Below are 16,134 nucleotides of genomic sequence, written 5' to 3'. Positions count from 1 at the left end.
AAAGAAAAAATACACTTATGATTAAAAAAAAAGTCTTTGTGTTCAGAGTTCTACAGGGTGCACTGTGAACAAATAGGAGAGAAAAAAATAGTCTTAAGTCCCTGCTCTCATGAAAACTATCATCAAAAAGACCCCCCCTCAAAAAAACTTCAGTTGACCCTTGAACAAGGGTTGAACTGCATGGGTCCACTTATACATGTTTTTTTTTTTTTTTCCCATTAAATATGTAGTTCTACAAGATCATCTACTCTTGGCTGAATCTGCAGGTGTGGAACCATGGGTACCAAGGGCTCACTATAAAGTTACTCCCTGATTCTCAACTATGCGTTGGTCAACGCCCTGAGCCCCTAACTCTCACACTGTTCAAGAGTCAACATACACGTTTACCAAGTGTGCAAAGTTAACTGTGTTAGGTTTTCTGAATGTGCCAGGATCTGAGCTTCAAAACTATGGGTTAGAAACCCTGGGAGGTTACAGAAACATGGGGCATATAGGAGGAGGAAAAGGTGTGTTTAGAAACAGGATTGAAAATTTTAGTAGCATGTGCTGCTGAAATGGCAGTAGGTACGATTCTAGATGGTTCCACAGCCAGACTCAGGTCAGACAGCAGGGTAAAAGGAAAGAACAAACATATAATTGGGGAGAGAGCCTGAATGTGGAATCACTATTCCACTATAGCCTGTCTGACCTTAAGTAACTGACCAATTACCTAACCCTCATAGTGTCAGTGTCCTCATCTTACAGGGAACATAAGGATGATCATAAGGATTAAACGATAGTGAAGTCGCTCAGTCGGGGCCGACTCTTTGCGACCCTGTGGACTGTGTCCATGGGATTCTCCAGGCAAGAATACTGGAGTGGGTTGCCATTTCCTTCTCCAGGGGATCTTCCCGACTCAGGGATCGAACCCAGGTCTGCAGCGCTGTAGGCAGACACTTTAATCTGAGCCACCAGGGAAGTCTCAGGATTAAATGAGATGAGGCTTTAAAGTGATCTGTACAATTGGGAGGTGCTTAATCATAGTAGTTATTATCACTCTTGGGCTTCCCAGGTGGCGCTAGTGGTAAAGAACCCACCTGTCAATGCAGGAGACATGCAAGAGATGTGGGTTCGCTCCCTGGGTCAGGAAGATCCCTTGGAGAAGGGCGTGGCAACCCACTCCAGTACTCTTGCCTGGAGAATCCCACTGACAGAGGAGCCTGGTGGGCTACAGTCCATGGGGTCGCAGAGTTGAACACGACTGAAGTGACTTAGCAACAGCAGCATTATCTTAAATCCCTAAGTAATTCACACAAATTAGTGTCAGAACATTTACAAGGCAAACACAAATGAAACTTGATACACATATTACACGGGGTTTCAAAAAAAGCTCTTTGCTTTTTTGAATAGCCAATTGGAAACTATTTTTTTAAAATCCTAAATTAAAAGAAAAACAATGATAAATTAGAAAATAGATTAAGAGATTATAAATATATTTATTGGTAATATTGAATACAGAATGCAGAGAACAGAATACAAAGAAATCATCACTTAAAAGGAAACATTAATCTTTAAAAATGCAATATATTTACATATATGTTAACCAATTTTGCACATCTGTTTAGAGTTACAAACAAATACGAAGCTAATTCCAAAGCTTTTAATCTGAAGTGTTCTCCATTCTAACATCCACTGCTTTTTGCTGTATTTACACCAAGTATGATTAATTTTGTTTGCAGCTAATCTAAAAGCAACATGCTATGAGCTGACCCTGAGGCAGTCAGGTAAATCAGGTATTTCAGAACAGCTCTTTAAGACAGGATAAAGTCACATGAAAGAAAATGCCTCAATCCTAGATATATAAATGCAAAAGAAAAAATATTAAGAAGCAAAAAGAATCACAGAAATACCAATTCTATTCTAAATTATAATTTCTAATTCTAGCAACAATTCAATTACCAGTAGCTTAGATGACTATGTTCTAAAAAATAAAACCATTAGTTTTTTCACCACAATTTTCTGACTACACCTAATGAATCATGTCTTCATATCTTTTTTTAATAACCCAATAATATGATATAAACATAGCAGAATCATTAACAAGAGGCCTTCAAACACACTGCAGAAAGCTGCAATATAGTTTGGGGGCCAGATTTCAATTTACATAATATTACCATTCATAAAGACACCTGGTACAATACTGTTTAGCACTGTTAACTCAGAAATGCTCCATCCATTCTTTCTATCAGAGAACAACTGACATGGATGGGATTGTTATGACAATTCTAATATGGCCTCTAAAGAGGATTGCACATAAAATGAAAAAAATATGAACTATGGTATAATCATGACAACACAGCTAGCTTATAGGACTGAATTTTTCACCATAATCAGTGACATTAAACATCAGAAATATTTATTCCTGCTAACTACTGAGGAGAAAAAGTCTTCCAACTGTATTTTTGATGAATAGGATATCTTTGAAATAAACACTAGGGGGAAATTAAAAGTTTCTCAATTGAAAATTCTCAAGTTCATTTTTCACAGATATTAACAACAAGCAAAGCAGCTTACAAAAAAAAATCAAACTTATCTTAAAAACAAATAAATATAAGATCAAATCAATCATTTTTGAGGAAAACATAGCTCCTTTTCAAAAGTTCTGTTTGGTTTGTGACTAGACTTGAAAATATTAAAATAAACCAAACAGATCCCAACAATACTGATTTGCGCTACAAGATCTGAAAAAAGCACTTCAAGTTTTAAGCTGAAGGTTTCATTTCCCCCCTCCCTACTATTCCCCAGAGAAAGTAAATAGCGAAAAGCAGCTCTTGCAAAAATAAACAAAAACAAAACAAAACTACCAACCACAACTGATCATATAAGACAAGCTTTAAACATTTCACTCTAGTTGGTCTTATGTTAGGGTAAGGTTTCTGTAGCAAGGATTTCCTAGTCTCATCCTCTATCTCTCATTGGTTAGTCAATGCCACATTTTTATCAAATAAGGCTATGCAGAGCCTTTCCTAAGAAGTCAGGCTGAGCTGGAGGTAGCTTTAGGACAGCATCCTTGACTACAGTATGTAGTTAGTTCAAACAGACCAGTTATTCTTCTAAAAGGACTACAATGTGTAAAAATGCAAAAAGAAACAAAAGTACAGCCCTCACTGCTTTGCACTAAGAGATTTTGAGAAACAGAACAAACACTGGAAGCTAGGATACGCATCTGTCTCCTCTCCCGTGAGCTCCTTTAATGCACCAGTTCAGGCTGGTTTTCCACGAAAGGCAGCACCCCACTCACATAGTAGGCGATGCCAAGAGACAGCAGAGCGATGACAAAGATTAAGAGCAGCACCCTCCAGAAGCCCAGATCCTCTACAAACTCCTGCCACGTGGTACGGAAGCTGGACAGGACCCCCTCACCCTGCTGCAGGTTGGGATTGAGGAGCGAATGGCTTTCCATGGCGCTGTGAGAGAAGCAAAGGAAAGAAAGGGCATGAAACAACACATCGCCCATTTCAAAAACAAAAAACCACAGAAACTGCATTGTTTAAGAAGACCAACCTTAAAATATACATTGACGAGAAGAAAACTGACATATATATTCTAACCCATTTATGTACTGACTTAAATACCCATTTATGTACCGATTTAAATATCTGCAAGTATTTGGACAACTTACCTTGAACCATAAATTGCTAAACAATAATGATTATGTTCCTTGGTTAAGTATCTAGAAGAGTTAAAGTTGGAAGCTCCCATACTTAGGCTATCTGATACGAGACGATTCATTGGGAAAGACCTTTATTCTAGTAAGATTGAGGGCCGGAGGAAAAGGGGGCAACAGAGGATGAGATGGTTAGATGGCATCATCAACTCAATGGACATGAGTCTGAGCAAACTCCAGGAGATGGTGAAGAACAGGGAAGCTGGCATGCTACAGTCCATGGGGTTGCAAAGAGTTGGACACAACTGAACAACAACAAAAATATCCCAACCATGAAGCAGAAGTCTTGAAAGTGAAAGTGAAGTCGCTCAGTCGTGTCCAACTCTTTGCGACCCCGTGGACTGTCAGGCTTGTCCCTCCATGGGCTACTCAAGGCAAGAATACTGGAGTGGGTTGCCATTTCCTTCTCCAGGGGATCTTCCCAACCCAGGGATCAAACCCAGGTCTTCTGCATTGCAGGCAGACGCTTTAACCTCTGAGCCACCAGGGAAGAAGTCTTGAACAGTGTGTGAATCTTAAAGGCAGATTTTGTATCAATTTAGTTCAATAATCTGACCAATGAGGGAATTCCTTCTTTATGTATTTATTTATTTTTAATTAATTAATTTATTTTTTATTTTACTTTACAATTCTGTATTGGTTTTGCCATACATTGACATGAATCCACCATGGGTGTACATGCGTTCCCAAACATGAACCCCCCTCCCACTCCCCTCCCCACAACATCTCTCTGGGTCATCCCCGTGTACCAGCCCCAAGCATGCCGTATCCTGTATCGGACTTAGACTGGCGATTCGATTCTTATATTATACATGTTTCAATGCCATTCTCCCAAATCATCTCACCCTCTCCCTCTCCCTGAGTCCAAAAGTCAAGAAAAACACCAATACAGTATACTAACACATATATATGGAATTTAGGAATTCCTTCTTTAAACTGAAATACTCTAATAATGGATGCTTACTATGTTGTACACTTGGACAGGGCTAGCCATTAGTGATTCCTCTTAATAGCTTCCTCCCACTGGTTTTAGCTCTATCTTGTACAATAACACAAGATAAGTTTACTTCTCCTGTATAAAGGCTGAGTCTAGTTGAAAATAAGGTGGTACAAGTACCATAAAAACTATATAAGTGAGAACACGACTGCTACAAATAGACTATATCTGACACTGGTATTCACGAGGCTGCACGGTGATGAGTTTGAAGCTCCAAGAGATTAGCACCCACAGTTATGTCACAACACACAGGACCAATAACAGGGTGTCATTTAGATAAAGCCACAATTACCATAATCATAGGTATCAACTATTGATTGCTGTTATTCTTCTTTCTAAACTCCTTTTCATATTCTTCTGACCATCTTGGGACAGAACAATGGAAACAGCACAAAACAAGGTCTTAGAGCCTGGTTCATCACGCACAGTTGACAGGTTTTTTTGGTAAGTTACAATTTTACTTTATTCACCGACACTCCCACAGACCTTTCAGCCTTTCCTGGCATTAGTGTCTTTTACAATCCTAGGAAAATGACTTTGTAAAGGGCCAGTCTGTTTGCCATCCAAACTTTTTTTATATGTTAAAAAAATGTTTATCTTCTGAATAGGAGAAGACATTTTTAATGGGAATTTATAACAATACAGAAATTTAAGGAAAACTCTGGCAAGTTCAGAGATAAGATTAGAACTCTGAGAAGTTGAGCAGAGGTTAATTTTTTGGGGGGCTCACTTCTCTATTTATTAGAATAACCACATGTGGAGAGGCATAAAGCACTTAAGTTTTATATGACTACAAAGTTATCACAAATCCCAAACTTCTTAGCCACAGATATTTCACTTACTCTGTTTAAAAAAAAGGCTTTTAATACATCTGAGTTAGCTTGATACACAGAGACCCTGAACTACATATTTTTAAATGGTTGTACTTCCTGCTCTAATAATGTCTTCATTTTGACTTACATGAAATTTATTGACTACATCTGACTCAAAATGCTCTCATACTTAAAGGTGTTAGATATACAGGTATCCCCCACTTTTTGAAAGTTCACTTTATGCCACCTCACTTTTAAGAAATATCTACTATACTACCTCTATTTGCTAATTAAAAGAAATCCCAAGAGGATTTTTGCTTTTACAGGAAGAAAGGCATAAAGCAAAACAGTGTTCAGCATTTGTCTTGCAGCAAGACTGGCACCACCAAGCTCAGGAACCTCATAGCATCTCAGTGTCCAGCCGCCCCAGCCTGAATGGTGTTTGAGCACTTGTGTTTTATCTCAGTTTGTTTTGTGCATCTGTTAGTAAGATGAGTCCTAAGGTTCTTCACTTTATGCCATCTCAACTTAAGGAAAAGTTTCCTAGGAACATTCTACTTTTGGATAGTGGGGGTGGGGTGGGGACCTATAAAATGAGACTTCAGTCGCGCCTTCTCTAAGAGCTCATGAAGTTCTGACACTCAGAACTGTCTATGGTGACCTGATCCAGTGAAATATTTTCTACTATCTAGGAAATATGTGATTCTAGTGTGATGGTCTGTGTGCACAACGTGTAATTTTTTTGTACACTGCGCCATCTACACTGTCCCTGTCAGCCCATACCTAAAATAAAAAGGAACTAAATTAAACAGGTTAAATGGTGTAGGGAAATATTTTTCATCAACTTGATTTATAGACCCTTAAGAGGTTATGCTATATTTCAGGGAATTATAAGGGAACAGGAAAATACTAAATACATTCAAAATCTTGCTTTATCCCCTGTTCTAGAAAAGGCTAATCATCACATAGCTATGCCACAATGCCATGTCTAGCCAACACCTTTAAGCTTCCCCCTCACTTTTTTTAAGTTGATATAATTCATGTACCATAAAATTCATCTTTCTAGAGTACAAGAGTTAGTGTTATTTAGAGAATTCACAAAGCTGCAGAGCCGCCTCCACTATCTAATTTCGTCTTACCTCCATACTGAACCCTGTGCCCTTCAGCAGCCACCGCCCCTGTCCCTGCCCCTGCTCCTGGCACCCACTGCTGCCTTCTGTGCCTGGCTTCTCTCATGTAGCATGTTCTCAAAGCTCATCGGTGTTGTGGCACGTGTCAGTATTTCATTACTTTCTATAGTGGGATAACATTTCACTGAATGGATAGATGACATTTTGCTTATCCATTCATCAATGATGGACTTTTGGGTGGTTTCTACCTTTTGGCTATTATAAATAAAGCTTCTATGAAATTTGCATACAAGTGTTTGTGTAAACATGTGTTTTCAATTTTCTTGGATATATACCTAAAAGTGGAATTGTTGGGTCATATGGTGACTCTGTGTAACTTTTTGAGGAGTTGCCAGACTGTTTTCCACAGCAGCTATTTTACATTCCCACCAGTATTGTACGGTGGTTCAAATTTTCCTACATCATTGCCAGTACTTGTTACTGTCCATCTTTTTGACTGGAGCCGTTCTGTTGGGTATGAAGTGGTATTTCACTCTGGTTTCAATTTGCATTTTCCCTAATGACCAATGATGCTGCTTTTAAGCTTTCTAATTTAAGCTTCAACCACACCTTCCTATCATGACACTGAAGGGGAGGAGTAAGACCCGGCAACTAGGTAGTACAAGTATTAATAATTCAGTTTTTAAAGAACAAGCTTTACCTAATGCTGTAAATAATATGAATCCTCATATTGAAGTGCAATGGCAAGTATGTGAAAGAAGCAGGAATAAATATTTCACACTGCACTGCTCAAGTGAGGAATCACTTCTGAGTTAATAAGGAATCACAACTGAGGCAAAATAAAACATATTTCTAATACAGAGATGCCAAGAAACTGGCTAGTAACAAAATATACCAAGCAAGGTCCTGAAAATATACCAGGAAGAGCACATCTAGAACATTTTTCATGGTAAAGAAGCCCAAAGTCATTGTGAAAATAAATTTCAAGTTATTTTAGAAGCATATGATCTTTAACAAAAAACAGATAACTCAATGTTACTAAATTTCTTAGAGCAATCTGACTGCCAATCCAGAGCACGCAGGTGAGAGAAGGGCTTGCCAGTGTACCGCTGACTTCTTATTTTATGTACTTGCCAGCTTTCAGTGATAAGCCATGAGGAACATGCACCGTTTTAGAAGTAAAACACTTTAATTTCTTTGGACAATAATAAGTGTTTGCCACAAACAAAATAATCCTAAACTTGAGAGTGGAATTAGTGGTCCCAAAGAAGTACTAATGAAGAGGGAGGAAAGGGATCATGCGCACAGAGGAATCAAATTAAGGGTGAAGTATGAGAGCCAGAAAGGATTTCATCTGGAACTCACAGAAACAATGATCCCAACAGTCTAAGTGGACCATATGCCCCTAATACTAAGTCCTGGTCAGTCTGCTACTGAGTCAGTAGCTAATGAGGGCCCCAGTCCCCTGAAAAATCTGGGAGGAGATCATGCAAGTTCATTATCCTTCTTACCCTGCAATGTCTGGAAGGCTGAAATTACATGGTGGTCAACCAAACTACACGCTGGTACAACTAAATCTGGCCTAGAGACTTCACCTGCTGAGCCCGTGACACCAAGAGAAAAGATGACTGATTACCTTGTCAGAGCTTCCTGAACTATGTTCTAAACTGCTTTTAGATGAGGAAGGATGAGATATTTGAGACCCTGTCAGTCACTCCATCTTAGCTTCAGTTACATACAGGAGCCCAAATTTCATTTGTTCCAACTCATGTTAAAGTCACTTTCACATCACTGAATTGTGTATGTGTTAAATCTTATCTTACTCTCCTCCTGTTTTACTTTTCCCTTAGCACTTTAATTCCGTATCTCTGAAACTGCCTTTCCTAATATTGTCCAAGTTCTTCTATCTTTCTCTGCCTTTTTTGAAATCCCATTCTTTTTGTGACCTATACCTAAATTCTCAAACTCCTGTTTCCTTCTCTCCTATTCAGCTCTTCTCCCTTGTATTGCCAATACAGCAGGCTGCCCCGTACAGTGGCTAACAGAACATTCTGTGCATGTGGGCACACGGTGCTTTCTGTTAATGGCTTTTCAATCATAATCTGGAGCCATAAGGACCAAGAGAGAGTTCAAAGAAAGTATCAGGCACTTTACTTGAAAGCAAATAAATATGAAGCTGACAAAAAGTTGTCATAAAAGATCCACTCAAAGTAAGACCAGAAACTATAAAACTCTTAGAGGAAAACCCAGGCAGAACACTCTTTGGCATAAATCACAGCAAGATCCTCCATGACCACTTTCTAGAGCAATGGAAATAAAAACAAAAATAAACAAGTGGGACCTGATTAAACTTAATGTACCCCAATGTTCATCGCAGCACTGTTTATAATAGCCAGGACATGGAAACAACCTAGATGTCCATCAGCAGATGAATGGATAAGAAAGCTGTGGTACATATACACAATGGAGTATTACTCAGCCGTTAAAAAGAATACATTTGAATCAGTTCTGATGAGATGGATGAAACTGGAGCCGATTATACAGAGTGAAGTAAGCCAGAAAGAAAAACACCAATACAGTATACTAACACATATATATGGAATTTAGAAAGATGGCAATGATGACCCTGTATGCAGGACAGCAAAAAAGACACAGATGTGTATAGTGGACTTTTGGACTCAGAGGGAGAGGGAGAGGGTGAGATGATTTGGGAGAATGGCATTGAAACATGTATAATATCATGTAAGAATCGAATCGCCAGTCTATGTCTGATGCAGGATATGGCATGCTTGGGGCTGGTACACGGGGATGACCCAGAGAGATGTTGTGGGGAGGGGGGTGGGAGGAGGGTTCATGTTTGGGAACGCATGTACACCTGTGTGGATTCATGTCAATGTATGGCAAAACCAATACAGAACTGTAAAGTAAAATAAAAAATAAATAAAATAAAATAATAAAATAAAAAAAATAAACTTAAAAGCTTTTGCACAGCAAATGAAAATATTAATATTTACAAGGTGAAAAGACAACTCTCAGAAAGGGAGAAAATAATAGCAAATGAGACAACTGACAAAGGATTAATCTTCAAAATATACAAGCAGCTCATGGAGCTCAATGTCAGAAAAACAACACCCCAATCAAAAGTGGGCAGAAGACCTAAACTGATATTTCTCCAAAGACATACAGATGGTTAATAAACACATGAAAAGATGTTCAATGTCCCTTATAATTGGAGAAATGCAAATCAAAACTACAGTGAGGTTTCACCTCACACTGGTCAGAATGGCCATCATCAAAAAACCCACAATGAATGTTGGAGAGGGTGTGGAGAGAAGGGAACCCTCCTGCACTGCTGGTGGGAATGTAAATTGATGTAGCCACTATGGAGAACAGTATGCAGATTCCTTAAAAAAAAAAAAAAACTAGAAATAAAACTACCATATGACCCAACAATCCCACTAATGGACATGTAGTCTGAGAAAACCATAATTTAAAAAGACATATGCACCCCAATGTTCATTGCAGCACTATTTACAATAGCTAGGACATGGAAGAATCTAGATGTCCACAGACAGATGAATGGATAAAGAAGCTATAGAAGATATACAAGATGGAATACTACTCAGCTACAAAAAGGAACGCAGTTGAGTCAATTCTAATGAGGCAGATGAACCTAGAGCCTATTAAACAGAGTGAAGTAAGTCAGAAAGTGAAAAATACGGTGTATGTTAACACATGTAAATGGACTCTAGAAAGACAGTACTGATGATCCTACCCGCAGGGGAGCAATGGAGATGGAGACACAGAGAACAGGCTTGTGGCCACAGAGGGGGAAGGAGGGGGCGGGACAGACCGAGAGAGGAGCACTGAAATGTATGTATCATCATACAGAAAACAGAGGGCCGGCGGGAATTTGAGATCTGCCTCAGGGAGCTCACACCGGTGCTCTGTGACAACCTGGGGGGTGGGATGGTGGGGCAGTAGTGCCGGGGAGGCTCAAGAGGGAGGGGACATGTGGATGCCTGTGGCTGATTCATGTGGATGTAGGGCAGAAACCAGCACAATACTGAAAAGCAATTATCCTCCAAATAAAAACAAACACATTTAAAAAGACAAAAGAAACCACAAAAAAAGATTTACTTGAAGTGACTTGCCTCTTAAAAAAATGAAATCTTAAGTACCTTTCACTCTCAGCTGTCTGCATGGTCTCTAGTTTTGAGTGAGTTCCTCTGTTAAATCCTTTTACCTCCTGTTCTTCCAACGATTCCAGCAATCGGATGACATCTTTATTCACTCCCCTGCGCTTTGCCAGAACTAGAGGTGTAGCACCTTGATGGTTGCTAAAAAGTTCATAAAAATAAAAATAGCTGTTACACTATACTGTTAGTAGCCATTTGTGGAGATCTCAGTGAGGAAGGCATGGGCCCCATTAACTCAAAACTTAAAACCAGAGCAGAACCAGTGGTTGAGATGTAGCCTGAATTTTGAGTTAACCTTTTTTTTCTTTTAGGAAAAAGGAAAAATATATACATAGTTAAGAGTAGATAAATGAGAATAAAGAAAAAAGGGCATCTTCCTAGAAACTAATTGGAAAAGTCTAGATTCTAGATTCATTCTTATCTGACATTTACATATTTCATGAGAAGAGTGTCTATTTTTTAAAATGTCTAAGAACTAAAAGAAAAAAAAAACCAAGTTCAAAAGCAATCAAATAATCTGCTTTGGTTCACCTAACCATTTAACAACAGGAGAAAGCCCGACCAACACTGAATCCTATAGTTAATTCCTACCACATTTTGTCCTATAGTAGCAGTATCATTTACTGTCTTATTCGGATTTAGGGACATTATAGCACCAATAAATTAGGTATAAAAAATGTAGTTAAAGGTCAAGGTTTCTTTTTAAAGTGACCTGATTTTATTCCTACTCAAGAGACAAGGTATCACTAAAACAAAACAAAAAACACTACTTCTTCAAATTGTTCAGTATAAGAAGGACTCTGAGTCTAGAGAGATAATGAAGCTAGCATGGTATATTACATGATAGAAGGCAAACAAGCTCTGGAACCAGGTGGAACTAGTTTTAAATTCCAACTGTGTTAAGTCATTTAACCCAGAATTCTTGTCTCAACTATTTCATCTATAAAACGAATACTTAAGAGCTATTCATTCTGAAGGTTAAATGAGCTAACACAGTAAAAGCAGTGCCCAGGTCATAATAGATTTTCAACAAATGTTAGTTCTTCTTTTTCCCTTGTCTTATAATACATAATTAATTAGTAGCAGAACTTAGCCACTATTTTCATAGAAAACTTTACATTGCTTCAGCACAAATCTAGAAGTCAGGCTCTTGTTCCCTCACTCATTGTCCTCAATACCTTTCTGAGCTTGTCACTACATTTGATCAATGAGGAAACAAAATTGATAGATTTCAAGATTAGACCACTGGTTGAGAGGCTAATGGGAGGAAGTGACGAGACTTCAAAAACCACAGAACTTACCAAATATCAATTTTGAGTCCATTGGAAACCAAGAATTGAATAGTATCCACATGGCCACAGAGATGAAGAGCTGTGTTTCCCTGATAATCAGTGGCCAGGAGATCAGCACCAAATTTATGTAACAACTGGCAGATGTCTACATTCCCTCGGGCTGCTGCGAGATGAAGGCCTGTTCTGCCCCTGCTGTCACGAATATTTGGGTCAAAGCCACTTTCCAAAAGCCTCTTGGAGTAGTTAAAGTCTCCATCAATACAGGCCTGTAGCAAGGGTACATTAGTCTGAGAAGAATCATTTACAAAAACGTAGGACATTGTTCGGATGTGGTGGATGGAATGTGCCTGTAAAGAAACATGAGGTGAATTGAGATTCAGAGAAGCCAAACTAAATCGAGAGAGTGAAGTCATTTAGAAAAGTACTATTTCTTATTCTTCTTGGTCTCCTGCCTCTAATAAATGACTTCACCAAACAGAAACATCAGAGTTATCAATATCTTATTTTCCATTAAAATGTCTAAGTTTTCCCATATCTGCTGGATCAAAATTGCAATTAAATTATCATAAAGCCCTATTTCACTTTTCATCATATAAAAAGACTGAGATATTTTTAAAGTAAAGCAAGACATAAGTGCTTAGTTTTAGCTTTATTACATTGTCAGAAGACACAGACAGTAAGTTCCTTACACGCACACACACATGTACACACAGCAGTTCTCTTTCATATATTTGCTTCTTACTGTACTTGAGATATTCTATACGGTAAAACAGAATCATGTGCTCAAAAGTTAACTAAATCAGCATGAAAAAAGACAATTAACTTAATTCACACTCCGTAAGGACCTGCTCGATGCTGTTTGGGGCTTCCCTGATGGCTCAGTGGGTAAAAAGTCTGCCTGCCGCTGCGGGAGATGCAGCAGATGTGGGTTCGATCCCTGGGTCGGGAAGGTCCCCTGGTGGAAAGCAGGGCTCCCCGCTCCAGTATGCTTGCCTGGGAAGTCCCATGGACAGAGGAGCCTGGCGGGCTACAGTCCAGGGGTTTGCAAAGAGTTGGACACGACGGAGTGACTGTCAGTTTCACTTTCAAATGCTGTTTAGAGCACAGAGGTCAAATTTTAATAGAAAGAGAAAAGCTAAGGAAAGCAGCAAACTAAATTTAAAAAGAGACCTATCATGAAATTAAGAATGTCCATCTTTTTTACAGTACTGATCCTATTCTGCTTTGTTCTATGGTTATCTAGCTACCTGATTTTGCCAAACGCCCACTGTCTGAAGATGGAAAGATGAGGTCTCCATGGGAATAGCTGTGTCCATGCTAATATTGCACCCATCCGAGTAGACTCACTTCACCAACGGGTTTGTCCACACCTCTTTCACTGACACTCCCTGCCCCCAGCAATCTCTCGGGTCTCTCAGTGTACATGCATGCGCGTGCATCTCCAACCCACCTGCAACCATCTCTTCCTTGATTCATTTAAGAAAAAGTTAGAGCCTGACAAAAGAAACTTTACTAAGGAGTTAAAGAGAAAACAAACCAAAAGAAGAAAACAAAGGCAGAGATTGATGTGTTTGTAAAGATGGCTCCTAAGGTTTCAAAAGCTCAGTCACAGATGAGCTGGCTTGTAATTTACCAGGCAGTCTTTCTGGAACACAGATGGAATTGGATGCTAGGTCAATCTATTGTGCCTAACCTCACAGGGATTCAGGAAAGCCTGGCTCTGGAGTCTGGTGAGATTCTTGGCCGGTACTCCTTTCAGCCTGGTTTCCCACAGAGCCACTGCCCCTCTGGTCCTGGGCCACGTCAAGCTCTGCTGCTGCTGTGGGGGCAAAGGTGAAATGGTAACACTGACTGAGGGCCTGTTCTGAGCCAGGCACTGCATCAAGGGCTTTTAATGAGTTTCATTTAATCTTCCTAATAAGTCCATGGTAAGATTTACTATACTTAATTTTAGTAGGAGTCATTGAAGCATTCTAAGTCAAGGAAATGGCATAGTCTTAGTATATCATTCTTTCAAAAAGATGATTTTGTTGGCAATATAAACAGGTTGGATTGGGGGGGCTCAAGTCTGGAGACAGGGAGATCAATCAATAAGTCATTGTAGAAATCCAGGCAAGAAATGAGGATAACCTGATCTAATACAGGGGCAGAGAGAAGGGGGCATACTGGAGGGATATCCTAGACAGAATTAACACAGATATGTAGGGTTAGAAGGAACTGTTAAGGGTAATTCTAAATAATGGGGAAATCTGCTGATGATTAAGAATTACAGAAATCAAGATAAGATAAACTTCAGATTATGATACTATATAATACTTTTAAAAGAAACTAACCCATTGGGAAGATGTTACTCAAAAAACAGTAAAAAATTCTCTTTCAAGGGTAATCTATTTTCCCCTATACTATTCATTAACTGGATCATACAAAAAAGACAGAGGTATCACAAAAGTCTTAAAAATTAAAATACCACATATCAAGGATTTTTCAAGATGTACTGTGCTTTGGTTAAATTCTCTAAGAATAGATAATGAAAAACAATCTACTTGGTGTTTTTGAATTAAAAAACATAGTGTTTTTTGGTTCAAACACAGCAAGAATTCTTGTGGTTTTCAGACTGGGATTCTTTTGAATATCGGCTCAGTAAAAAGGGCAAGACTTTCTTGTCTATTTTTTGAGTGAGAATAAGCATGGTATATTTTGTGAGTTTCTCTGTGTCCTTAAGAAACTACTAACCTCCAAACTGAATAAGCCTGAAGTCTAACGATTGGAAAAGGCAATGGCAGCCCACACCAGTACTCTTTTGCCTGGAGAATCCCATGGATGGAGGAGCCTGGGGGGCTGCAGTCCACAGGGTCGCTAAGAGTCGGACACGACTGAGCGACTTCCCTTTCACTTTTCACTTTCATACACTGGAGAAGGAAATGGCAACCCACTCCAGTGTTCTTGCCTGGAGAATCCCAGGGATGGGGGAGCCTGGTGGGCTGCTGTCTATGAGGATGCACAGAGTCGGACACGACTGATGTGACTTAGCAGCAGCAGCAGCAGCAGCAGCAAAGTCTAACAATAGATCACATCTTTCATCTTGATCACAGAACTGAATATACCCAAATTCAAGAAGGTTTCGCATATTGTGAAGAAGTCCACAGTAGGAAATACTCACGTAAGCCTTAAGATTGGATCTTTCTTTGTCACGTGACAGTTTCTCTGAATTCTTAATATTCTCACCAGAATATTCAGAAATGTGCCAGCAAGGATCTACAGTAAAGAGAAAATTCACTTATAACAAAGGACCTGCTGTTCTACTAAACCTAGACAATGTAGAGGGACCTGTAGATACTTTCTAGACAATCTATGGGTAAAACATCAACTTATGAAGTTGGTAAAGCCACTGAGGAGTAATAAAGTGGCAAAAGGAGCCCACAAACACAGTCAGAAAGACTAAGAGCCAGATAATGTGCCACCAGCAGTGAAGAAAATTTACTGGACTGTGAAAATTCACTTTAACTTACTAGAATTTGAAATGCATATTTTTCACATTAGATATGGTGGCTGCATCTCAGGTTAGCCCACCAAAGCAATTTCGGAAATAAAATGCTATTTGCAGTGGGGAGGAAAAGTAAAAACAATCCAATATTTATGTTAAACCAAATAGGTATGGCTGTGCAGGTGAAGGAGGTCCGAGAGGAGCTACTCCACGTTCAAGGTCAGGAGGGACAACTGTGAGGAGTTACCCCTCGTCCAAGGTAAGGGGCAGCAGCTGCACTTTGCTGGAGCAGCCGTGAAGACATACCCCACATCCAAGGTAAGAGAAACCCAAGTAAGACGGTAGGTATTGTGAGATGGCATCAGAAGGTAGACACACTGAAACCATAATCACTAGCCAATCTGATCACACCGACCACAGCCTTGTCTAACTCAATGAAACTAAGCCATGCCATGTGGGGCCACCCAGGCCAGACGATGGATCATGGTGGAGAGGTCTGACAGAATGTGGTTCA

The 16,134-nt window shown here is 39.4% G+C and overlaps 1 protein-coding gene across 4 annotated transcripts in view; it reads right to left on the bottom strand.

Annotated features, from left to right (window-relative positions):
* ANKRD46 (ankyrin repeat domain 46) overlaps window positions 1-16,134 on the bottom strand; it is an 80,633-nt gene that overhangs the window by 27,517 nt on the left and 36,982 nt on the right. For 2 of the 4 annotated variants that reach the window (XM_040260981.1, XM_040260980.1), the window contains 4 exons: window positions 15,297-15,391; window positions 12,146-12,483; window positions 10,827-10,985; window positions 1,454-3,446 (listed from right to left, as the gene is read on the bottom strand). In XM_040260981.1, the coding sequence (XP_040116915.1) occupies window positions 3,230-3,446; window positions 10,827-10,985; window positions 12,146-12,456 (687 nt within the window). In that variant the 5' untranslated portion in view covers window positions 12,457-12,483; window positions 15,297-15,391 and the 3' untranslated portion in view covers window positions 1,454-3,229. Of the gene's footprint in view, window positions 1-1,453; window positions 3,447-10,826; window positions 10,986-12,145; window positions 12,484-15,296; window positions 15,392-16,134 lie in introns of those variants that run through there. The other 2 variants (XM_040260983.1, XM_040260982.1) reach the window with 2 other exon arrangements.

Source organism: Oryx dammah, unplaced genomic scaffold (genome assembly GCF_014754425.2).
Source record: "Oryx dammah isolate SB20612 unplaced genomic scaffold, SCBI_Odam_1.1 HiC_scaffold_19, whole genome shotgun sequence".
In the NCBI taxonomy this organism is placed as follows: domain Eukaryota; kingdom Metazoa; phylum Chordata; class Mammalia; order Artiodactyla; family Bovidae; genus Oryx; species Oryx dammah.
Note: the sequence above shows the minus strand (reverse complement) of the source record. Positions and strands in the feature narration are given on the sequence as shown.